Source organism: Podarcis filfolensis (genome assembly GCF_964270895.1).
Source record: "Podarcis filfolensis genome assembly, chromosome: 14".
NCBI classification, from domain to species: Eukaryota; Metazoa; Chordata; class Lepidosauria; order Squamata; family Lacertidae; genus Podarcis; species Podarcis filfolensis.
In genome coordinates, this window is record NC_139616.1 from 45,799,637 (window position 1) to 45,825,975 (window position 26,339).

At 48.1% G+C, this 26,339-nt stretch overlaps 2 protein-coding genes across 2 annotated transcripts in view; both read left to right on the forward strand.

The window, feature by feature from the left end:
- SHMT1 (serine hydroxymethyltransferase 1) overlaps positions 1-26,339 on the forward strand; it is a 329,147-nt gene that overhangs the window by 114,854 nt on the left and 187,954 nt on the right. The window lies entirely within an intron of this gene.
- The window catches only part of GRAP (GRB2 related adaptor protein), a 33,749-nt gene continuing 18,551 nt past the window's right edge, over positions 11,142-26,339 (forward strand). Inside the window, exons 1-3 of the mRNA XM_083585921.1 lie at positions 11,142-11,427; positions 17,641-17,738; positions 21,767-21,889. Of these exons, the coding sequence (XP_083442047.1) occupies positions 11,350-11,427; positions 17,641-17,738; positions 21,767-21,889 (299 nt within the window). The 5' untranslated portion in view covers positions 11,142-11,349. The remainder of the gene's footprint in view (positions 11,428-17,640; positions 17,739-21,766; positions 21,890-26,339) is intronic.

The following is a 26,339-nucleotide window of genomic DNA, read 5'->3' on the forward strand; positions in this document are numbered from 1 at the left end:
AACTTAACTTGCTTTTCCAAAGAACCCTGGGGAATGTGGCTTCGAGGCAGATCCAACCCCCCAAAACCATTGTAGCAAGTTGGGGGGGGGGTTGGACTCAATGACTCCCCTCCAAACCTGTGGTTGTTTTGTAGCTGTAAGATGGGTTGCAGCAGCTAGAAATGGTCAAACCGGTTTCTTTGTTAGGCAAATCGCCTAGCCAGGTCTGTAAAGTATCTGTAAACTCCTGAAACCTCTCACTGCTTGGAGATTGGCTGGAGCGCGTATCACACTGCGTTTCTCCAGGAAGAAGGCATGGCTGTCAAACCCTGGAGAAACCAAACAAAACCACCCCGACCTCATAATGGATGACTATGAAGGGAAACACGGGGTTGTTTTCCCCTCCGGCGCTCATGCTGGCATTTGCCTGGCTGAGAGACCAGGGCACGTGTGAGATAATTCAAGGTTGCCAGCTTTTTCCTGGCAAGGGCCTCCCTCCTATCGCAGCTGGGGAAGAAGCGATCTGTCAACAATCTATGCCCATATCAGGGACGGGAAACGTTCAGGATCGCTTTTGCAATCCCAAGCTCCACTGCCAACCAGCAGAGGCGTAGTGTGGAGGGCAGAAGGGGGGCCATGGCCCCGGGTGCAATTTCATGAAGGGGCGCAAACAGGCGCCCCCACAGCAGGCTCATATATATATATTCGTTTTTTAAAAACATATCATTTTCAACAATTATTAAACATACTTTTATATCTTATACAATTTTTTTGACCTCAATCACATCTGAAAATTTTCCAATCTTTTCCACTTAATTTACATTTCTTACTTCCACTACTACATTTAAATATCATAAGTAATATCTCTCTTCTTTGCAATATTTCATATATTCCTGCTTACAAAACCTCTCGTAGTCCAACTAGTGTAATTTGTTGATTCCAGTTGCTCTTCAAATAGTTCGTATATTTCTTCCAATCTTCTGTGGATCTATGGTCTCGCAGGTTTCGAATCCTTCCTGTCATCTTGTCCAATTCTGCGTAGTCCATTAGTTTTGTCTGCCATTCTTCTTTAGTCGGTATTTCTTCTCGCTTCCATTTCTGGGCCAACAATACTCTTGCCGCTGTTATTGCGTATAAAAACAATTTAATATCCTCGACAACAGGCTCCTTCATCGGAACCTGGCTCAGTGTGAGAAGGAGACACAGCTTCTGCCCCCAGGACAGGAGAGCAAGAGACCCCCCTTGGTGGTAGCGCACCTGGTGCCCGGTTGCAGCACCTGTGCCACCAGGTCAGGCCTGACCCCACAGGAGGAGAGCGGGCAGCAGCTTCCCCATCCCCATCCCCCATCCAGCATGTTTAGCCTGGAGAAGAGGAGGTTAAGGGGTGATATGATAGCCATGTTCAAATATATAAAAGGATGTCACATAGAGGAGGGAGAAAGGTTGTTTTCTGCTGCTCCAGAGAAGCGGACACGGAGCAATGGATCCAAACTACAAGAAAGAAGATTCCACCTAAACATTAGGAAGAACTTCCTGACAGTGAGAGCTGTTCGACAGTGGAATTTGCTGCCAAGGAGTGTGGTGGAGTCTCCTTCTTTGGAGGTCTTTAAGCAGAGGCTTGACAACCATATGTCAGGAGTGCTCTGATGGTGTTTCCTGCTTGGCAGGGGGTTGGACTCGATGGCCCTTGTGGTCTCTTCCAACTCTATGATTCTATGATTCTATGATTCTCTCCTCGAGTCCCACATTGGGCAAAAGATTCCTGCATTGTGCAAGGGGTTAGACTACATCATGGGTAGGCAAACTAAGGCCCGGGGGCCAGACCCGGCCCAATCGCCTTCTCAATCCGGCCCACAGACTATCCGGGAATCAGCATGTTTTTTACATGAGTAGAATGTGTCCTTTTATTTAAAATGCATCTCTGGGTTATTTGTGGGGCCCGCCTGGTGTTTCTACATGAGTAGAATGTGTGCTTTTGGAGGGACGCGGGTGGCGCTGTGGGTTAAACCACAGAGCCTAGGACTTGCCGATCAGAAGGTCGACGTTCGAATCCCTACGACGGGGTGAGCTCCCGTTGCTCGGTCCCTGCTCCTGCCAACCTAGCAGTTCGAAAGCACATCAAAGTGCAAGTAGGTAAATAGGTACCGCTCCAGCAGGAAGGTAAACGGCGTTTCCGTGCGCTGCTCTGGTTCGCCAGAAGCAGCTTAGTCATGCTGGCCACATGACCCGGAAGCTGTACACCGGCTCCCTCGGCCAATAAAGCGAGATGAGCACCACAATCCCAGAGTCGGCCACGACTGGACCTAATGGTCAGGGGTCCCTTTACCGTTAACCTCTGACAGGTGGCATCCTTTGTTGAATTTTAACTTATTGCGTGCACAGGAAATGAACGAAAACAAGGACAGGTTGATCCTTTTTAGTTTTGCAAATGGGTTTTCTCTCTTTTGCCTTCTGCTCGCTTTAAATGAACAGTGGCATTTTGTTCCCTGCGATGGTGCTAGTGGCGCCTTCTGTTGGGAGTGCAAAGCCTTTCTCTCTCTCCCTCTCTCTTTCCTTTTCAGTCTTGTCCATCAGCTTAAAGGAAGATTCTTCCAAGGTCACAGTGAACGGGCTACCCTCTTAATTCGAGTCATTAGCTTAGCTCTGTTGAACACAGATGGGAACGGGCAAGCACTGAATATCTCTCCCCAGATCCCAGTGAAGGCCCTCAATGGAAGAAGCTGTGAGCAATAAAGTTGAGGAGCTTCCCCAAGCAAACAGCTGCCAACTTTCTATTACCGATCCGGCTCCTGCGCCTTTTAACGGCAGCCTGGCACCCAGGAATTCAGCAGGTGAAGGTTTTTCCACCCTGGAGATCCTGGTAATGGGATCATCATTGCCTGGCTTTTTAAAGATAAAAATGCTTGACCGATATTAAAGGCACAGGAGCAGGGCTGGGTGGGAAAGTTGGCAACCCTAGTTATAGACTTACAGGAAACAAATGGACAGGTTTTGCGCCTGTGCTGCTGATATCCACCTTTCCTACAGGATTTCTGGGTGAGCCTGAGCTCAGTCAGATTTTCTCAGCCTAACCTGCCTCGCAAGGTTGTTGGAAGGATTAAAATGGGACAGGCTGGCAAGCCACGTCTGTCATTGAGAGAGGGTGGAATGTGAATGTAATGCATGATAATAAGTAACATATTTTCAGCCTGACTGCCGCGACTTTCATTTCAAGCCTAACCAGGATGTTGACGAAACTTCTGCCAACTTATCCCTTGGTATTTATGCCACTTCTGTTCATGTTCCACCCACTTGGCATTAAACCTCCTAAAATCTGGGCCTGGTAACTTAGAGTACTAGTACCTTAGAGTACTAGGACCTGGAAGGCCAGGGTTCAAATCCCTCCCCCACCTCAGCCATGAAGCTCACTGGGTGACCTTGAGCCATTTTGCCAACTCTTAAAGGTGAAGGGACACCTGACCATTACGTCCAGTCGTGGCCGACTCTGGGGTTGCAGCGCTCATCTCGCTTTATTGGCCAAGGGAGCCGACGTTTGTCCGCAGACAGTTTTTCCAGGTCATGTGGCCAGCATGACTAAGCTGCTTCTGGCAAACCAGAGCAGCGCACGGAAACGCCGTTTACCTTCCCGCCGGAGTGGTACCTACTTATCTACTTGCACTTTGACGTGCTTTCGAACTGCTAGGTTGGCAGGAGAAGGGACCGAGCAACGGGAGCTCACCCTGTCACGAGGATTTGAACCGCCGACCTTCTGATCGGCAAGTCCTAGGCTCTGTGGTTTAACCCACAGCGCCACCCGCATCCCCTTGCCAACTCTTAGCTGAACCTTATTTGCAGGATCACTGTGAAGACAATATGGGTGGGGGAGGGGAACCATGCCCACCACTGTCAGCTTCTTGAAGGAAAGTTTGGACACCAATATGATAATTAATTAATTAATTAATTAATTAATTAATTTCAAGGGAAGCTATGCCGCACACACACAGAGCACTCTGCAACTTAAGGTTGCCAGGTCATGATCATTCCAAACCTGAGACCTAGGGAGGCCCCTGGTGATGTCATTAAGCACGACTGAGCCCTGGAGACGGAGGTTAATTGGGAGAGGGGAGGAGACTCGATGCAATCATTTGCAGCTGGTACCCGCACAGTCTTCTGAATTAAAACTAAATTAATTAAAGGCACTCTGGCCCACTTGGAGCTATTAACTCTTTCTCAAGGTTAGGCAGAAAGTAGCTCAGGATCTGTTGCTCTGGGTGATTTGCAGTACAGTGGTACTTCTAGTTACGGACTCGATCCGTTCTGGGGTGCTGTTCGCACCCCGAAAAGTCCTCAACTAGAGCGCTGCGTCTGCGCATGCACGTATGGTGAAACCCCCACATTCATATCCTGAAAAAACACAACCGGAGACTGATGTAACAAGAGGTACGACCTGTAGATCAGTGAGGCTTTCCGGCTCTCAGTTGTCTTACAGTAGCAATAACTAAAATTAGTTTATTGGGGAAAAGCTCAGGGTTGGGGTGGACCAGGTGTGGATTTTTGCGTGCAAAAGGACCTGTTGGTTGCAAGAATAGGGAGGATTCAATTCATTTCACTTCTAAAAGCAAAACTACCTAATTCACATTTCCTGAAACAACACTGGAACCAAAACACAACCATCTTTCAAAATTCGCCCTTCAAATTTTGCAGTGCGGTTTTCCAGCCAAGTACTGTGCAGAAAAATGCATATTCAAGGGTAAAATATTGAAAATATTCAACAAAATTCATATGTTAGTGAAGATAACATACCATTATTTCATCATCTGTTTGCATTTTCTTTAAAGTCCCCACAATAATTCATCAGCATTTCTGTGTGCCTTTATCCTAATATACATGTTTTCCAATTTTATTTACGATACCGGCAGCAATTTCCCCCAGTATAATGCATATGTGCATGTTATTTCTCCCTGTATAAAATTGTACTGATCTGTCATCATGCTGTGATGCATGATGACAATCTCAGCCACTAGGGGGCACAAGAGGCGCATGAATTGAGCTAAGACAGGAATCCACTTCAGAGTTTAAATAGGTGTCTTCAAGAGGAGGATGGGAAGACTCTTCTCCTTCTGTCTCTTTCTCCCTAGCAATGAGGGAAGCTTTTTCTGGTAGGAGGAAGAGAGGGAGGAAAACGAAAGGAAAACTAGGAAGGAGGGAGGGAGAGGAAAATATATTATTGCCTTTTGGTGAGAGACTGGTGAGAGGGTGGTCTTGGGAATGTACCACAACTCTCTTGTAGATTTAGAAGCTGCGAATGAAACAACACATTGTGATCTTGAGGAGGGAAACTGAGGCAGACTGGGGGAAATATTGTGGTTGTGGAGATGCAGGCACTCGGGGAGGGAAACCGAGGCAGGGAGAGAGGAGACGTCCTGAAGAGGAAAAGGAGGGGCAAGGGGGAGACCCTGAGAGAGGGGAATAGGGGGCAGCCCCGAGTTAACTAATATTTTTATGTACACCTTCCCTAATATACACATTACAGTGGATGCTCAGGTTGCGAATGTGATCCGTGTGGGAGGCACGTTCGCAACCCGCAGCGTTTGCAACCTGCAGCGCCGCGTCTGTGCATGCACAGGTCATCATTCGGCACTTCTGTGCATGTGCAAAGTGCGATTTAGTGCTTCTACGCATGTGTGAGTGCCGAAACCCAGATGTAACCCATTCCAGTATTTCCGGGTTCGGCGTGGTGTGCAAACCAAAAACGCGCAACCTGAAGCGTCTGTAACCTGAGGTATGACTGTATTTGATTGGAGAAGTGCATCACAAAATTTGGAAAGGTGCAAATTTCAAGAGAAACTGTTTTGCGTTTTGTTTCGGCAGGTCAATTTGCAGCGTGGGAACGGATGTGCAACGCATGGATGTGCAGGCAAAGATGTGGGATGGCCCTGCCCACTCTGACATGGGCCTTTGCCGCTGGCAGCATGCAGACCCCAGAGCAGGGGTCAGCAACCTAAGGCCCATGGGCCAGAAGCGGCCTGCAGAGGTCGCTTGACTAGCCCACGAGCCGCCCCCAAACCAAGCCACCTGCTGGCGTGCTGCACTAAACCAGCGCAGCGCGGCGCAGGGACTCACTTCTGCAGCACTGAAAATTGCGTCTGTGCAGACGCAGATGTCCGAAATTGCATCTGCGCACACGCAGACACCAAAAATTGCAGGCGTGCGAACAATCCAGCCCACGGAGGGATCTCTGTGGGATGGATCCGGCCCAGGCAAGATAAACCTTGCTGACCCCTGCCCCAGAGGGTTGGCCTAGAAAGACCCACAAGACCTTAAAAGGGAACAGAATAAATCTGAGGAGTCTTTAAGATGCCACAAGACTCTTTGCCTCTTAGTGTAAATGTGTTTGAACTTGCTCCATATCTCTTGTACGGTTATCACAGCGGGTTGTTTGCCGAAACAATAAAATCCGGGCTTGATGCGATAATGTTTATCTCCAGGCCAATAAAGAGCACTGGTTGATTTCAGCGCTCTGAGAAAGTCTTCAGCAGCCCAGGTTTTTCGACTGCTCAGCTCTTTGATTTCACGGTTCAAGCTTGTCGAGAAACAGAGGCCAGCCCAATTAAATCCCACTTGTACACGGCAGGCAAGGGGTTGTTGGTGCTGGCATTTGACCAACCCAAAGGCTATGGCATGGCACGGTTTGGGAGAAAACTCCATATAGCCTGCACGGCCTGACAGCAACTCCCCAAGATCTCGAGGGGCGGGCATTCTGGATTGACCCATGGACCGTCTGCATGCGAGACAGATGTTCTGCCACTGAGCTTTGAACCTTAGGAAGGAAGGGAGGATGTTGCCTTATGGACCATCTAGCACAGTATTGTCTGCACAGACTGGCAGCAGCTCTCCAGGGTTTCAACTATGGTTCTGGAAATTGGAGAGTGAGGAAAGCAAAATTCCCTCCACACACAGCCCAGTGGGGCAGGCAGGGAGGAGATATGTCCAATCCGGTTTTCAAAAAATAAAGATACTGCAAGGAAGAGGGACCTGCCTGGCTGGGTACATTTATCATAGAATATGATATGATACGATACGATACGATACGATACGATACGATATGATACGATACGATACGATACGATAATACAATACAATACAATAATCTTTATTGTCATTGTCCCATGCAGAACAAAGAAATTGAAAAAATCTACATCAGACATTCAAAAACCAACAAGCCTGCTATCCCAGCTATCCCAACCTGGTTAGCCCCCTAAAAACTCTGATACCCCATAATTAAATACAATATACTCCCATAGAGATAGGACACAGGTGGCGCTGTGGGTTAAACCACAGAGCCTAGGACTTGCCGATCAGAAGGTCGGCGGTTCAAATCCCCGTGACGGGATGAGTTCCCGTTGCTCGGTCCCAGCTCCTGCCAACCTAGCAGTTCGAAAGCACATCAAAGTGCAAGTAGATAAATAGGTACCGCTCTGGCGGGAAGGTAAACGGCGTTTCCGTGCGCTGCTCTGGTTCGCCAGAAGCGGCTTAGTCATGCTGGCATCATGACCCGGAAGCTTTACGCCGGCTCCCTCGGCCAATAAAGCGAGATGAGTGCCACAACCCCAGAGTCGGCCATGACTGAACCTAATGGTCAGGGGTCCCTTTACCTTTACCTTGCTCCCATAGAGACTCCTTACACTGCGTTTAAAACCAAAATCGCATTTGGATAGAAACTGTTTCTCAGGCGGCTATTCCTAGACTTTATGACCCTGTACCTTTTTCCAGAAGGCAGAAGCTGAAAGAGATCATTTCCAGGGTGCACTATCTCTGCAGCTTTCTTATGGCACCTGGAAGCATAGATTTGATCCAAGGTGGGAACAGTGCACCCAATTATTCTCTCCGCAGTCTTTACAACCCTGGACAGCGTTGTTTTTTCCCTGACCATGCATGTCCCAAACCACACACACAGACCATAAGTTAATACACTCTCCACAGTACAATGGTAAAATGCCATCAACAGGTCCTTTGAGAGATCATTTTTCCAGAGAATTCTCAGGAAAAAAAAACTCTGCTGTGCTCTTTTCATCAGGTCTTTACTGTTTTCTCCCCAGGTTAGGTAATCTAATCAATCACAGAACTGTAGAGTTGGAAGGGACCCCAGGGTCATCTAGTCCAACCCCCTCCACAATGCAGGACTTTAGAGGCAGGATAGGCCTTATCTCAAACATCCTAGCTGCACAAATATAAGATGGGGGGGGGGACCCCTGGCTTACTAGTAGTACATGTGGAAAGGACCTAATGTCTTTATGAACCACTTGGGTGAAGGAATGGAGGGGATACTCATCCAATCTGCAGATGACACCAAACTGGGAGGGGTAGCTAATGCCATAGAAGACAGAATCAGAATTCAAAATGACCTTAACAGATTGGAGAACTGGGTCCAAGCTAACAAAATGAATTTCAATAGGGACAAATGGAAGGTTCTGCATTTAGGCAGGAAGAACCAGATGCACAAATATAAGATGGGGGACACCTGGTTTACTAGCAGCACGTGTGAAAGGGATCTAGGGGTCTTAGTGGACCACAAGCTGAACATGAGTCCACAGTGTGTAAGGGTAAAGGTAAAGGGACCCCTGACCATTAGGTCCAGTCGTGACCGATTCTGGGGTTGCGGTGCTCATCTCGCTTTATTGGCCAAGGGAGCAGGAGTACAACTTCTGGGTCATGTGGACAGCATGACTAAGCCACTTCTGGCGAACCAGAGCAGCACACGGAAACACCGTTTACCTTCCCGCCGGAGAGGTACCTATTTATCTACTTGCACTTTGATGTGCTTTCAAACTGCTAAGTGGGCAAGAGCTAGGACTGAACAACGGGAGCTCACCTCGTTGCGGGGATTTGAACCGCCGACCTTCTGATCGGCAAGTCCTAGGCTCTGTGGTTTAACCCACAGCGCCACCCGCGTCCCACTGTCCACAGTGTGATGCAGCAGCAAAAAGAGATAATGCTCTCCTAGGCTGCATCAACAGAAGTGTAGTGTCCAGATCAAGGGAAGTCAAAGTACCACTCTATTCTGCCTTGGTCAGACCACACCTGGAATACTGTGTCCAGTTCTGGGCGCCACAATTTTAGAAGGATATTGACAAGCTGGAACGTTTGCAGAGGAGGGAGACCAAGATGATCAAGGGTCTGGAAACTAAGCCTTATGAGAAGTGCTTGAAGGAGCTGGGTCTGTTTAGCATGGAAAAGAGGAGACAGAGAGGAGATATAATAGCCATCTTCAAACATCTCAAGGACTGTCACATTACAAGAAACACCAGGAAGAACTTTTTGACAGTAAGAGCTGTTTGACAGTGGAACGGTCTCCCTTGGGAGGTTGTGGACTCCCTTCCTTGGAGGTTTTCAAGCAGAAGTTGGATGGTCATCTGCCATGGATGCTTTAGCTGAGATTCCTGCATTGCAGAGGGTTGGACTAAATGACCCTTGGGTCCCTTCCAACACTTTGTTCTTGTTGTTTAGTCGCTTAGTCGTGTCCGACTCTTCGTGACCCCATGGACCAGAGCACGCCAGGCACTCCTGTATTCCACTGCCTCCTGCAATTTGGTCAGACTCATGCTGGTAGCTTCGAGAACACTGTCCAGCCATCTCGTCCTCTGTCGTCCCCTTCATCCTTGTGCCCTCCATCTTTCCCAACATCAGGGAGTCTTCTCTTCTCATGAGGTGGCCAAAGTATTGGAGCCTCAGCTTCAGGATCTGTCCTTCCAGTGAGCACTCAGGGCTGATTTCCTTCAGAATGGAGACTTCTTGCAGTCCATGCGACTCTCAAGAGTCTCCTCCAGCACCAGAATTCAAAAGCATCAGTTCTTCGGCGATCAGCCTTCTTTATGGTCCTTCCAACACTATGATGCTATGTGAGAGTTCTCATTGTGCCTCAAACATCAAATATATAAAAGGATGTCACATAGAGGAGGGAGAAAGGTTGTTTTCTGCTGCTCCAGAGAAGCGGACACGGAGCAATGGATCCAAACTACAAGAAAGAAGATTCCACCTAAACATTAGGAAGAACTTCCTGACAGTGAGAGCTGTTCGACAGTGGAATTTGCTGCCAAGGAGTGTGGTGGAGTCTCCTTCTTTGGAGGTCTTTAAGCAGAGGCTTGACAACCATATGTCAGGAGTGCTCTGATGGTGTTTCCTGCTTGGCAGGGGGTTGGACTCGATGGCCCTTGTGGTCTCTTCCAACTCTATGATTCTATGATTCTATGATCACTGTATGCAGCACAGGGAGACGTCTGCCCCCTTGTGTCCAAGCTAAGTCCTGCAGCTATAAAGGTACAAAATAATGCTGGTTTTTCAGTACAGTATAGCCAGCCCTTGAATTAGAAAGATTGAGGCAGCTGCCTCAGGTGGTAAAATGCAGCGGGTGTGGTAAGGATGTGGGGCAGGGTGTGTGGATTTGATCCAGTTTGCATTTAAAGGCAGAACAACAAAAACTAACTGAAAGATATGCAAACAGACACACGGGCACCTTTCAAAATTTGTCAGACTGTTGACGCCAGCCCTGCTGGCAGGCTGGTGTTATTCTCCCCATGCTACAGATGTGGGAGGAAAGACCGAGGCTGCAATATGGCAGCGAGTCCATTGTTGGGTTGAGATTTGAACTGGGAATTGGGGGGGGGTGCATCTTCCACTAGGAGGCTGATTTTTTATTTAATTCAAATGAGCAGGAAATATCCCTTGCCTTTAAAAACAGGAAATTGCACCTCTGGTTGCCAACTGACCAGGAAAAGCCTGGCCTGTTCCTATGCCTTTAATAGCAGCACAATTTACAGCAGAAACCAGCAGTTCAGACTTAAATGGGGGGGGCAGAGATCTTCTTAATCAAATACTTGGAGATCAAGCAACTGTTAAGAGCACAAGAGCAGAGATCAACAAAGAAGTTGGCAGCCCTACTCCCACTGGGGAAAGAGGAGGAAATCCCCCTTGGGACACAAGGCAAGGGGTCACTGTTTGCAGCTGTCATATCCTGGTCCCATCTCTCCGTCCCAAAACTACACCCTCAGAGGCAACCTTATTCAAATACATTTCCTGTCTCATTTCACACATGGTTCCCCCCCCCCTTCCTTTAATCTTCTTCTCTCACTTCACTTAACCAACGCCGGGGCCTGCCCTAAGAGACAGAAAGCAAAACTCTGGGGTGTTTGTGAGCTGATGAGACACAAGAAAGCTGGACCCACAGCTTCTCAAAATACATATATTCATATATCTGCCGCCACCTCCCACCGGTTGCTGGATTAGCGAGATAGCCTTCGAGGTTTCAGCTGCAGAAAGCCAACACAGTTGAACAAGCAGGGGAGGTATATTTTTCGAGGCCCCTCCTGGCTCGGAGGAAGACCCAGAGCGAGGATGGAGGCCGTGGCCTTGTACAACTTCCAGGCTGATGAGAAGGACGAATTGCCATTTAAGAAGGGCGACACCCTGAAGGTATTGTTGCTGTACTGTGGTGGTGATGATGATGATGATGATGATCACCAAGTTTGCAATCTGGAGAGGGATCTGTGAGAACTGGGAAGACTCACTTCTTTGTATGTCGAAATAAAAAAAAAATTAAAAATAGTCCAGTAGCACCTTAGAGACCAACTAAGTTTGTTCTAGGTGTATACCTAGAACAAGTGTTCTAGGTGTGCATGCACACGAAGGCTTATACCTAGAACAAACTCAGTTGGTCTCTAAGGTCCTACTGGACTATTTTTTAAAAAATAATTTTGACTGCCTCAGACCAACACGTCTACCTACCTGAATCTAGATTCTTTGTATGTGTATTGAAAATTAAGATATACCATATTTTTCTGTGTATAAGACTAGGTTTCCCCCCCTAAAAAATAATGTCAAAAATTAGGGGGCATCTTATACACGGATACATCTCCCAGCCCCGCATTTTCTTAAATCTGAGTCCCCAGAAATAGGGGGCATCTTATACATGGGGACATCTTATAGACGGGAAAATACAGTAATTAATGATAGCTACATTCATATAATTTTATGCTATATTATGATTATTACTATTATGATTATTATTGGTGTTATTTTTTTATGTGTCCTGTCTCTCTATTCCTTTCTTCTTCTTCTTCTTCTTCTTCTTCTTCTTCTTCTTCTTCTTCTTCTTCTTCTTCTTCTTCTCTTTCCCTCTTTCTTTTCTTGTTTTCCTCTCCTCTCTCTCTTGTCTTTTTGGTTCTATTTGTTTTAGATACTACTTTATTCTATTGTGAAAACTTTAATGAAAATCTTTGGACAGCCAAGTTTACCACCTGGGAAAATTATGCACCTGGACCAAATCTACATACAGTATTGTTGTGGGGGGGTTATTTTTTTGGGGGGGTGTCTGTCTGGATGATGCCCTGAGCCTCTTCCAATTGTTGGGATCCTGCATCCCAGTCTAAGAGAGGAGGTTGCCGTACTGGTCAGGCAAGTTTCATGGTAAGGCAATGACTTTCACTGGCCACTCAAGTGTCCTCAACAGCATCTCAGAAGAACGAGTTGGGTTGCAAGAGCTATATCTAAGTGCTGGCGCCCGCCAACAAGATTTGTTGCAGTGTTAATGCTGTGATCATCTTATGCTCAGGTTGTATATACAGTGGTCCCTTTGTTCTTGAACATAATCTGTTCCGGGAGTCCGTTCGACTTGTTCATCCAGGGACAGGCAGACTTCAGGCTTGAGGGATCTGCTTGGGGTTTTACCACAATCCTGAGATCCACCACTTGGAGTCAGGCACAGTTAGGTTTGATGAGGCCCTAAGCTCCTGAAGGTAATGGGGCCCTTTCTATGTCCAGCTGTCCTTTGTCAACAACAAATTGTCACTGTTTTTTTTTTGTGTTGAATATATGCTATATGGTAATTTATGGACCTAATAGATATCTAAAGCCATTTGCACATGTTGCCCTGCAAGCAGTCCATGCAGAATGTAGGCACCCTATATATAGAAAGGAGCAAACCAGTGATATTTTAGGGAGCAGGCTAGCAGGCGGGGCCCATGACTTACATCATAGGACCCTACACAACACAAAACACTGTTGCTGTATGTTTTATTTTATTTGTTTTATATCTTATATTTTGGAAATGTACATCCAGGTGGTGTTTTTTTCCTTTAATTTTTTTGGGGGCCCCCAAGAGAGTGGGGCCCTAAGCTATAGCTTGTTTAGCTTATACATAAATCCAGCACTGGCAAAGCTAAAGGACCTGGTGTCTCTGAGCAACCGCTGAGCTGCACAGCCTGGGGTTTGCTTTGGGTGTTCAGCTGAGGTTTCGCTGAACTCACCATCCTTTCACACCAACATCTATTTCTGGCTACCCAGAGGTTTCTTCGTTTTAGCAGTCTAATGAGGACAGGGCAGTGGGGCTCCATTGAACCACTGAAATTCACAGGCTTAAATGATCCATGCCCATTATTTTCAGTGGGCCTTCTCGGAGTAGAGCTTACCTTGACACAACTCGCAGGCTTGAACACACCAGTGCAACTTCACGGTGCTACAATTCCCAGGCTGGGTCAAGTCTCAGTCCCTCTTTCCCAGGGAACTCTGGGAATGGTAGCTCTGTGAAGGGAACAGGGGTCTCCTAACGACTCAGCACCCTGAACAAACTATTGTTCCCAGGAAAGGCTGAGATGTGTGTGTGTGTGTGTGTGTGTGTGAGAGAGAGAGAGAGAGAGAGAGAGAGAGAGAGAGAGAGTGGCCCATGGTCAAACACTGGACATAATGGCTGAGTGAGAGGATTTAAACTCAGATCTCCCTAGTCCTACTCGTCGTCTTCTTTTTAAAGAGTATATTTATACCACATTCTTCCAGTCACAGGTTACTCAGAGTGGCTTACCAATCTGTCAGTTTCATTTCCTCACACCAGGCGCACATTTTTCCTGTCGTATATTTTTGCGTGTGCAACTTTGCCCAGTCGATGCATTGCTACAGTTTCCAGCACCCTTTGCAAACTACAGATCCCAGGATTCTTTGTGGAGTGGTGTGCTTTAAATGTGCCTCAAAAGTTTAAATTTTTGTTGCATATTCAGCCCCATACTGGTGTAGTGGTTAGACTTGCGGGGAGAGCAGGGTTCAAATCCTCACTCAGACACAAAGCACCACTGGATCACTTGGGGGCAAGTCGTTCTCTCAGCCCTATCCCGCCTCGCAGGGTTGTTGTGACGATGAAATAGCCACCTTGAAGGAAAGTTGGGCTATCGATGCTGTTAAGTTGTGGGCGAACGTATCAGATGACACAGCGATTCTTCAAACAGCTCTTGTTTATTCAGAGGCCAGAATAGAACTGAACTGAAGAGCTCAGTCAGCCTGCTTATATAGAGCTCCAGAACAACGTAACTGTAGCAACTTTCTAAAACTATCCAATCACTGAATGTCACTTTCAATTCTTCATTTGCATACAAACTATCCAATCACTGAACGTCACTTTCGATCCTTCATTTGCATAACTATCTACAGTATCCCCCTGCTGGCCCAGGGTGAGAACTTCAGTACATAACAGATGCCAAGAAGGATGTAAGTAAATAGAGACTGAAAGAGACTTTGACAAGAGTCAGGGAGCAACAATAGCACAGCGGCAGAGCTTTGTGTATAAAAAGTCAGAGGTTCAATTCCTGGCGTCTTCAGGATCAAGTAAGAAAAGGCTGTGGGAAACGGTTTTCTCTGCCTGAGGCCCTGGATTGCCACTGCCAGAGTTGACAATACAACCCTAGATGGACAAACAAGGCTACTAGAGGTGGAGGAGAAACCTGATTCCGTTCACTTTTAAAAGTGAATTTCTTTATTTTGTACTTTCCGGGCAAGATGCACAAATTAAAGCACAGCCATCCTTCAAAATTCACGCTTCTCTGAATTTCGCAGTGCAGTTCTCCAGCCAAGTCACACGTGCAAAAATGCACATACGCTAGTGATGGTAACATACAGAAATGCATCATATTAGGGGAAATGGATGGGGAGGGGAATATTCATATAAGCTATCATCTTCATTTCTCAGCTTGCAGTCAACAGACCTTTTAAATGTTTTATAACAATTTTAAAACGACGACCATGAAATTCAGATCAATGCAACTGAGAAACGCAACATTTATATAGCAGGCAATTCATAAGCGGTTTAACACAGATGGCCATTTTTTTTAAAAAAAAAAATGCCACTTCCTCTGTCTGTCAAACCCACATGCAAAAATGTGCCGGTAATTTTTCATGAGGATATTGAACACCCACAAATTACTGCAGAAATTTAAAGAGATGAATTTGCAATTGGAAAAATTGAGAACAGTGGAGAACTGAAAATGATGCATTGGTTCATCCATGCTTGCCACCATAGGGGCTAAATCACTGAGGCCCTGGATGCCCAAGTACCCACAAAATTCCCCATGAAGGGGCTGGTCACCCACAAATTTCGGTGCATGGCACCCACGGCCCCGAGCACCCACGGTTGTGGGGCCAAGCTTGCATTTGTGCTTGCTGTGATGGCTAGATTCTGCATCTGCCAACAGTGGCCTTTGAATGCTTAACATGAGTCCACAGTGAGATGCAGCAGCAAAAAGAGCTAATGCTATTCTAGGCTGCATCAACAGAAGTCCAGATCAATGGAAGTCATAGGTAAAGGGACCCCTGACCATTAGGTCCAGTCGTGACTGACTCTGGGGTTGTGGCGCTTATCTCGCTTTACTGGCCAAGGGAGCTGGCGTACAGCTTCTGGGTCATGTGGCCAAGCATGACTAAGCCGCTTCTGGCGAACCAGAGCAGCGCACGGAAACGCCGTTTACCTTCCCACCACAGTGGTACCTATTTATCTACTTGCACTTTGATGTGCTTTCGAACTGCTAGGTTGGCAGGAGCAAGGACTGAGCAACGGGAGCTCACCTGTCACAGGGATTGGAACCGCCGACCTTCTGATCGGCAAGTCCTAGGCTCTGCGGTTAAACCCACAGCACCATCCGCGTCATAGTAGCACTCTATTGTGCCTTGGTCAGACCACACCTGGAATACTGTGTCCAATTCTGGATGCCACAGTTTAAGCAGGATGTTGACAAGCTGGAATGTGTGCAGAGGAGGGCGACCCAAGATGATCAAGGGTCTGGAAACTAAGCCTTATGATGAATGGTTGAAGGAGCTGGGTATGTTTAGCCTGGAAAAGAGGAGACTGAAAGGAGACGGCCATCTTCAAATACCTGAAGGGCTGTCATATGGAAGAAGGAACAAGCTTCTTTTCTCCTACTCCGGAGGGTGGGACTCAAACCAATAGCTTCAACCTTTCAATGGAGGCGCAGGTTGCAGCCACAGCAAAGGTGGCATTTTTCCATCTCCGCCGTATTAAGCAGTTGGTCCCTTACCTTTCTCGCCCTGACCTGGCCACAGTGATCCATGCAACGGTCACCTCCAGGCTTGATTATTGTAACTCGCTCTACGCGGGGCTGCCCTTGAAGCTGACCCAGAAACTCCAGCGGGTGCCACAGTTTAAGGATATTGACAAGTTGGAACAGGTGCAGAGGAGGGCAACCAAGATGGCCAAAGGTCTGGAAACTAAGCCTGATGAGGAACGGTTGAAGGAGCTGGGTATGTTTAGCCTGGAGAAGAGGAGACAGAGAGGAGATATGAGAGCCATCTTCAAACATCTCAAGGACGATGGAGCAAGCTTATTTTCTCCCTCTCTGAAGAGTACGACTCAAATCAACGGCTTCAAGTTACAAGAGAGAAGATTCTGACTAAACATCAGGAAGAACTTAGAGCTTTTGAGTAGCGAAACCGTTTCCCTCAGGAGGTTGTGGACTCTCCTGGAGGGGTTGTTGAGGAGCGCTTGGGTGGCCATCTGTCATGGATGTTTTAGCTGAGATTCCTGGGTTGGACTAGATGACCCTTGGGTCCCTTCCAACTCTACAGCCCAAATGTTCTCACGGCCCTGATGGCTCCTTCCTGCTTTGCATCAGCTTGCCTGCAGCCCGCTCCGCTCTGCTGGTCACCCGGGGAATTCTTTCGGTGCCGAGAGAGTCCCCCAGAGAAATCTCAGTTCCTGTTTTCACAGCTGAGAGCCGTTTTTCACAATAATAATGCATGGGGGGGTGAGTGAGTGGGGGGAATCAGCCAGAAAAGCAAATGGGGCACCTGATGTTTCAAGGGTGCAGGTTAGGCATATATGTATACATAAACTACTCAGGTTCTCCAGTTCTAAAGAAAGAGCCCAAATGCTGTCCTACAGAGGGGCAGTGTGGTGTAGTGGTTAGGGTGGTAGAACAGGGTTGAAATCCCCACTCAGCTAGGTTGCATGCTGGGTGACTTAGACTGTGAGGGGAGGGAGACTTTGTGCAGGCCATCAAGGATAGCTCAGTCAGTACATATGATGCAAACTACTAATAATTATAAATAGCTTAATGAATATGAAATTAAGTGTTATAACCTGTACAATGCAATTGTAGTTAATACGATGCATTTTTTAAATATAATATCAATATCACCATAGTAGTCCACACTGTTTATTGGGACAGCAGACCTTTGTACCCTGTTACACTTAGTGAGTGTGAAAGACGGTATTTCTTTCTTTCGGTATAATTTTTTTGGGGGGACCCAAGAGAATGGGACCCTTAGCTATAGCTTGTTTAGCTTATATGTTAATCCGGCACTGCTTTCAAGCCAACAGCTGCTCCTTGTTCTCTCTTTTGGATCCCGCAGATCCTGAACATGGAAGATGACCTGAACTGGTACAAAGCAGAACTCTTCGGAACTGAAGGATTCATCCCCAAAAACTACATCAAAATGAAACCTCACCCGTAAGCAGCACCAGCTTGTTCCTTTCCTTGATTTGTTTAAAAGCGTTTATGGATCGCTTAGTCTTTTAAAAGTACGGTAACCTTGCCAGGAAAACAAACCCAGATGTCTTTCCTCCTGGGAAGCTCTGAACTCAGCACAGCTTAACCGAGACCAACCCTGTCCCAGTGGCCCAAAGGTTGCTGCGCATTTAACAACAGCCAGACACACCAATACCATCCAACTGGTGAAGACTGAGAAGATTTAAGGTGGGGGTGGGGAAGTTATGGACCCTCCAGACATTGCTGGACTCCCAGTTCCTATCGGCCGCATCCTGCATGGCCGATACTCAGGGATGATGGGAGTTGTAGCCCAGCAACAAAATCTGGCGGGCCACAGGGTTTTGCCCTGAACATCGCCCCATCGCATTTGACAATTGCATTTTGCACCTGCTGCAAGTGTTCTTCTTTCACGAATCCACAATAAATCAGCACTTGGAAGGGGAAAAGAGGCCAGGGCAATGAATGAACAAGATGCAAAACACATTAGCTTGTGGGTGGACATTGTATTTCTTTGGAACAAACAAGTAAGCAAATGCATTCACGCTGGATACATTTTCTTTTTTCCCCTTCTATCCCATCCTACACTAGTTTCCAAGGAAAGCTTGTTTAAAGATTGCCTAGTGTAGATACAGCCTTGGCATTTATTTTATGGTACTTGATTTTATTTCGAGACAAACAAAAAGTTGGTACATTTCAGTTCTGTGCCTCGGCTCCTGGATTTCAGAAGATCAGACTCTTGGTTAAAAGCCCAGGAGCAGACCAGAACTGAGCCTGTTGCTTCATTGCAATTATCGTGGTGGTGGTTGTTTTCCAGTCAGTTGGACTCACAATCACAACCACCACAGCCACAACAATAAGGACAACCCCTAGCCATGCCCTCCTTAAGAGAGTCCAAAAATACAGGTAATTGCTTGGGTCTGTTATTTATGTTATCTTATCCCATTTCTTTCCCACCCTTCCTCTCAAAGGGTTCTTCCCAATCTCTTCTGTAAAGAAAACCAGATCTAGGGTGCAACCCGCAGTATGTGTTGGGTCCTCAGTGTATTGCAACAGCCCCATGGTTGTCTTGGTGGCCAGATTTTTCTATAACACCATGAGGTCCTGAGCTGGTCCAGACAAGGCAGCATCGACATGGATTTTGAGGTCCCCCAGAACTACCGTATTTTTCGCTCTATAGGACACACCGGACCATAGGACTCACAGGACCATAGGAGGGGGAGAACAGGGGAAAAAAATTCTCCCCCTCTCTGCTCAGCGCCCCTTCAGCAAAGCGGCAGGAGAAACAGAGCCCCTTCCATTTCTCCTCCCGCTTCGCTGAAGGGGCGCTGCGCAGAGAGGGAAAACTGTGCAGTGCCTCTCCAGTGAAGCAAAGCCTGGAGAGCAAGAGGGATCAGTGTGCACCGACCCCTCTCGCTCTCCAGGCTTCAGGCGGCTATCCACAAGCCTTTGGAGTGCAGCGGGAACTCCCTGCGCTCTGGGGGCTTCAGGCGGCTTCAGCAAAAGCAGCGCGAAGCCTCCGGAGCACGGGGGGAGCTCTCCCTCTGCGCTTCGAAGGCTTCGCGTTGCTATCGCTGAAGCCAAGGAGCCTGCATTCGCTCCATAGGATGCACACACGTTTCCCCTTCATTTTTGGAGGGGGGAAAGTGCGTCCTATACAGCGGAAAATACGGTAAGTGTCCTGGGATTCCCTGGGATTCCCTGACACCACACCAGAGACCGCTTCCACCAGCTCAGTCAGGGAGGTGTTTGGAGGGCAGGCTTGGAGGTACACTAACGCGATTGCTGTTCCATCTCTGCCCCCCAACACCAAGGCCAAACCCTTGCGTCTCACTCCCAGGTGAACTAGCCTATGATTCCCAGGTCACTGGGTAAAGACTATGCAGTCTTACTGCAATCCTAAGCATTTTACTCAGAAGCAAGTCTCACAGCACCAGCTGTGGCTGTAGAGACCAATACAGGAGAGACATGTTTTGTTGCATCTGGGGCAGGTGAAGGTGTCCGGTTGTGCTGCTGCAGATGCACCAGGGCGTTACTTCTCTCTGCGCTCCTCCCAGCGGTCATTCCTCCTCTGATCACTGCTATGGATGCATGACCAGTCTGTCTCCAGCCATCTGCTAGGGATTCCCACACTGCGAGTTGATGCTGCCAACAGGGCCGTCTTACCCATAGAGGCTAGTGGCGCAGGGCGCCAAGTTCTAGAGGGCGCCAGATAAGAGGCGGAGTGTGCTGGTCCCGGGGGGGGGGGTTACCGTGCGACGTGGTCTGAGTCTGGTCCTAGGTCGAGGGTCTGGAGGCTGTCCATCAAGGGCAAAGCGGGGTCCAAGGCAAGGAGCCGGGCATGGTCAGGAACTCTGGAAGAGCAGGACAGGGTGCTGGCAGGAACAGGTTACCAACGATGTTGCTCCTGCAACCTGGGACTGGGCTGACTGGCCTTTATCTCCTCTGAGGCATAGGGCGGCCCCGGTCCACAGGTGACTCGCCTCTCCTGGCCTGGAGGCGAGCACTCCTCCTGCAAGAACTTAGTTCCCTCTGCCTCTCTGCCCTGAGCCTCTGCAGCTCAGGAGAGGCTGGAGGGTTACTGGACCCAGAGGCAACCTCACCTTCCCCTGACAGGGCTAGGAGAGGAGCACCTGCAGGCAATGGGTCCTTGATCACCTCCGGAGCCAGAGTGGATTCAGCTGGTGTCTGCTCCTGAGGATCTGGCACAGGTGAGGGCCCTTCAGGTTCAAGCCCTTGCCCCGGCTCAGCCAGCCCTGGAGGTGGGGACTCCTGTGCAGGCTGGGATTCCTCAGGTTCAGCCTCTGAATCAGATTCCCAGGCCATCACACGGAGGCTATATGCGACACCTCGTGGCATCAGCTCGCCGCCCTCACCTGCCTCTGCCATGCCATGAAGCAGCGCCGCACCCAGAGCCTCCGTCTGCCATGCCCACCGTGGCACAGAGCAGCCAGCTGAGCTGGGAGGCACCTCATCCAGCCTCCACCTCTTCCCCACTGGAGGAGCCACCCTCCAGCCACTGCCTGCCTCCTCCAGCCCTGCCAGCAGCACCGTCCTCCCTAAAAAAAACTCTAGGAAATGGAGGGGGTGTGCCGGAGGGAGCTTTGCACCATGGCGCTGGATATGCTTAAGATGGCCCTGGTTTCCAACCTTCATGTCACATTTCCAGAGGCCTTTGTAATGCAGAGTCGGTCTGCCAGCGGACCTGGTGCCTGAAGCCAACTTCCTTGGAGATCCCATTCTTCACATTATTCCAAAGACAGCTTGGCTTGCAATATTCCGCTCTAGCTCCTGCTTGTCCCCCAACCCTTTCTGTTCCTGGTGATTACGGATTCAAACTAGGAGAGTTTGTCCATGGCCTTGACACTGCGGGAGGTGATGTCAGAGCTCCTGATGCGGGGGGAAATAATGGTCTCAACTCTTTGGCCCTCTACTCTATGCAGCCTAGGACCCATGTACCTATGGGACCGCCTCTCCTGGTATGCCCTGCGGAGGACCTTAACGTCCACAAATGACAACATTTTGGAAGTCCCAAGTCGCAAGGTGGTTAGATTGGTCTCAACTAGGGCCAGGGCCTTTTCAGCTCTGGCCCCGACTTGGTGGAACGCTCTATCACAAGAGACTAAGGCCCTGCGGGACTTGACATCTTTCTGCAGGGCCTGCAAGACGGAGCTGTTCTGCCTGGCCTTTGGTTTGGACTCTTGGCCTTTGGTCTGACCCTTATGTTTCCCTCCCCTTATGGTCTTGATTTATCGGCTACTTTTAAAATGAGGCTGCATTTTAAATTGCATTTTAACCTGTATTTTAAATTGGTTTTCTTCTTCTTTTCTTTTCCCCCTATTATGTTTTTACTGTGATATTATTGGTGTTAGCTGCCCTGAGCCCGGCTCTGGCCGGGGATGGTGGGGTATAAATAATTTTTATTATTATGATTTATTATTACTCTTGCCTGCCTATCACCGATCACCTCTTCTCTTGGCTCTCTCTCCCAGGTGGTATTCCGGAAAGCTGTCCAGGCAAGCAGCTGAGGACGTTCTCTTGAAACGTAATTTCCAGGGAGCTTTTCTTATCCGGGAAAGTGAGAGCAGCCCAGGGGATTTCTCCATCTCAGTGAAGTAAGTCAAATCTCGAGGTGCGGCAGATAACAGGCTTTTTATGTGTGGTTTGGAAGCTGCCTGTTTTGTTTGTCTTATCTTGTTCTCAGTAGTTATGGTGTGTGTGTGTGTGTGTGTGTGTGTGTGTGTGTGTGTGTCCCCCCCATTGATTTAAAAGCCCATTGAATTCTTTCTATTGCAACATTTATACCACCACCCGCCTTGAGCCCCAAAAGCTGCCAGGGTAGCTTACAAAAATCAGTACTAATACGGCTCACAATCTGAAACAGACACGGCACACAAGGAAAAATGTGTGGGTGGGAGGAGGGGAAATCAAGCTCAAACTCAGGCTATGGTTCTTAAAAGTTACAGCTGATGTCAGGAGTGGTTCTGGTTGTCGTAAAGAGCAATCCCTTCTCCATAGCATTTCATCCCTCCCTTCCACCACCCCAGATCAGATCCAGGACATTATCCACCCCAGGAGGGCAAGGGAAGTCCTGCCGTACACTGGTTCCCTCAAACAGATGATTTGCTGACCATATGCTGCCTTGGGAGGGCCTTACTTGAAAGAGAACTCAGGCATCATCCAAATAAGTAAATGCAAACTGCAAAAACAGTACCAATACAGTAGAGAAAATGTGCATCGGCTGTTGTTGATGAGGGTCCTGAGCATGCAGAACCAGAGTCCAGCAAGGGCAGAAACGTCTGTGAAATTAAAGGGGAGGACTTCGTTTGTCCCTAATATTCTTTCTCCAGTTGTGGTCTAAATCACTGAGCCTCTTGGGCTTGCCGATCAGAAGGTTGGCGGTTCGAATCCCCGCGACGGGGTGAGCTCCCGTTGCTCGGTCCCAGCTCCTGCCAACCTAGCAGTTTGAAAGCATGTCTAAATGCAAGTAGATAAATAGGTACCACTCCGGCGGGAAGGTAAACGGCGTTTCCGTGCGCTGCTATGGTTTCGCCAGAAGCGGCTCAGTCATGCTGGCCACATGACCTGGAAAAACTGTCTGTGGACAAACGCTGGCTCCCTTGGCTAGTAAAGCTCCCTCGCCGCAACCCCAGAGTCATCTGCGACTGGACTTAACTATCAGGGATCCTTTTCCTTTACCTTTTTTTAGCTTGTCATAGAATCCTAGAATTGTAGAATCGGAAGGGTTCCCAAAGGCCATCTAGTCCAACCACGTGCAATCCATGCCAGATGGCTTTCCAACCCCTGCTTAAAAAACTCCAAGGAAGGGGAGTCCACAAACTCCTGAGAGAGACCATTCCATTGTCAAACAGCTCTTACCGTCAGAAAGTTTACTCAGAACCGTGCTCGCTTCGGCAGCACATATACTAAAATTGGAACGATACAGAGAGGAGAAAGTTTACTCAGAACTCCCTTTCTTGTAACTTGAAGCCATGGGTTCGAGTCCAGAGCAGGAGAAAGCAACCTTGCTCCATCCTCTGTATGACAGCCCTATATAAATATATAGGCTCTCTCCTCTCCCCTTTTCCAGGCTAAACATACCCAGCTCTCTTAACTGTTCCTCTTAAGGCAGGCATAGGCAAACTCGGCCCTCCAGATGTTTTGGGACTACAACTCCCATGATCCCTAGCTAACAGGACCAGTGGTCAGGGATGATGGGACTTGTAGTCCCAAAACATCTGGAGGGCCGAGTTTGCCTATGCCTGCCTTAAGGCTTGGCTTCCAGACCCTTGTTGTGTAGACTGAGAGTTGCTCTTATCTGAGAGCACCAGAGGGCACTCTCAATGCACCACAAATAATCCAAGCGGCTTTTTCAAATGATAAGCTGTATTTCTTGGCTGCCTTAAGGTTCATGCAAATCATCTGGACGGCCGAACTGTTCCCAAACACCTGCTGATCTTTTCTAGAGCTAAATTTAGTTGCCTCCTTTCTGCCATACTGGGTGGTCTTTTTTGGGAGGTGGAGGGCATTTCGCATAATGATGGACTATGCCCCTGCAGGGATGGAGGCATGGGAACACCAAGGGCTCAACCACACTTAATTATTCTAGGCACAGATCCACACTTTCCTGCTCCACGTCTGAGCGCTTTCATTTTCCCCCTGCTACTTTCCCCGGGAAAATCCACGCTTCAATGGCAATTTGGGTTTTCTACAGAATTGTTTTCAGCAGTAGAGGGTGGGTTTTCATTGGGAAAGTGCCAGGGAGGGGCACCTGGGCACAGACCTAGAAAACCAAGAGCAAAGGTAAGCGTGGACTCTTTTTGCAGTTCAGTAAGTTCAGTAAGGGACAAGGGTGGCGCTGTGGTCTAAACCACAGAGCCTAGGGCTTGCCGATCAGAAGGTCGGCGGTTCGAATCCCCGTGACGGGGTGAGTTCCCGTTGCTCAGTCCCTGCTCCTGCCCACCTAGCAGTTTGAAAGCACATCAAAGTGCAAGTAGATAAATAGGTACCACTGCGGTGGGAAGGTAAACGGCGTTTCCGTGCACTGCTCTGGTTTCTGTCACGGTGTTCCGTTGTGCCAGAAGCGGTTTAGTCCTGCTGGCCACATGACCCGGAAAGCTGTCTGTGGACAAACGCCGGCTCCCTTGGCCAGTAAAGCGAGATGAGCGCCGCAACCCCAGAGTCGTCTGCAACTGGACTTAACAGTCAGGGGTCTCTTTACCTCTTTACCTAAGATGGAGATGCACTATAAAGTGTGGGGTAAACAATGAATAAATGGGGAGACATATAACCTCTGTGCAAGCAAATCTGGATGGATGTTGAAAAAAATTGGAAAAATAATTGTTCAGTAGCACCTTAGAGACCAACTAAGTTTGTTCTGGGTATAAACTTTCGTGTGCATGCACACTTCTTCAGATACACTGAAACAGAAGTCACCAGACCCTTATATATAGTGGGAGGGTGGGGTGGGATGGGTTTTTCTCAGGAGGGTAGTAGGAGATGGGTATGGTAAACCTGCTAACGACTGTTAACAACTGCAATTAGTCCTACAGGAAAAAGCAAGGGATAGTATGCAGATGACCAAAAACAGCTTTAGCATGTGTAATGAGACAAGAATCCAATATCTCTATTCAGACCAGGTCTCTGAATGGATGGATGTTGTTATTGTTTAATCTTCTCACAAACAATTTGGGGCGAATGCTCAATAAATAAGGGACAGAATTAATTGCAACCTCTGCATAAGCTTTGTGCAACCGGTTCAGGATAAATGCTCAATAGGTGGAACATGTGGAGGAGTCCAAAGTCTCTTCTCTCTTAGCCTTAGTCAGTGGCTTTCTCCTGGCGTCTTCTTCTTCTTTGGCAACCCCTCATAGCCAAGTAAGATTGTCTTCCATAAACACAGTTTTTATAATGAGTCCGCAAGTGACTGTGGAGGCCAATTCTGGATCCACATGTTCTTCCACAGCGGGGACATTGGTTGCCGGGCAGGAGTTGGATCACGGTGTGGATTTGCCAAGCGTGCCTTCCTCTTAGCACATTTCTCCATTGCATCCTGAGTTCGAGTGTCTTCAAAGCCCATGACACTTTTGGTAAAGGTTGTTCTCCAACTGGAGCGCTTGCAGGCCAGTGTTTCCCAATTGTTGGTGTTTATACTACATTTTTTTAGATTTGCCCTGAGACAGTCTTTAAACCTCTTTTGTTGACCACCAGCATTACGCTTTCCATTTTTAAGTTCGGAATGGAGTACAGCAGCCTTCAACCTTCTTCCAACCCGATACCTGCTTTTAAGCCAAACATGCTGCCACTACAACTGCCTTAGACCAGGCTGTGGCCTGCTGGCGGGTCCCAGTCCACCAATTACCGTAATGGCCTGTACAGTGCTTTTGAATTATGGTGCTGGAGGAGACTCTTGAGAGTCCCATGGACTGCAAGAAGAACAAACCTCTTCATTCTTAAGGAAATCAGCCCTGAGTGCTCACTGGAAGGACAGATCCTGAAGCTGAGGCTCCAATACTTTGGCCACCTCATGAGAAGAGAAGACTCCCTGGAAAAGACCCTGATGTTGGGAAAGATGGAGGGCACAAGGAGAAGGGGACGACAGAGGACAAGATGGTTGGACAGTGTTCTTGAAGCTACCAGCATGAGTTTGACCAAACTGCGGGAGGCAGTGGAGGACAGAAGTGCCAGGCGTGCTCTGGTCCATGGAGTCACGAAGAGTCGGACATGACTAAACGACTAAACAACAACACAGTGGTACCTCAGGTTACAGACGCTTCAGGTTACAGATGCTTCAGGTTACAGACTCTGCTAACCCAGAAATAGTACCTCAGGTTAAGAACCTTGCTTCAGGATGAGAACAGAAATCGCACAGCAGCAGTGGGAGGCCCCATTAGTTAAAGTGGTGCTTCAGGTTAAGAACAGTTTCAGGTTAAGAATCGACCTCCGGAACTAATTAAGTACTTAACCCGAGGTACCACTGTAGTTGCTTTGGAAGACGATAATCAGGCATCTGTAAAGCTTTGTCATTTGGCATGCAGGGTGTTGGCAACGAGGAACACAGGAAGA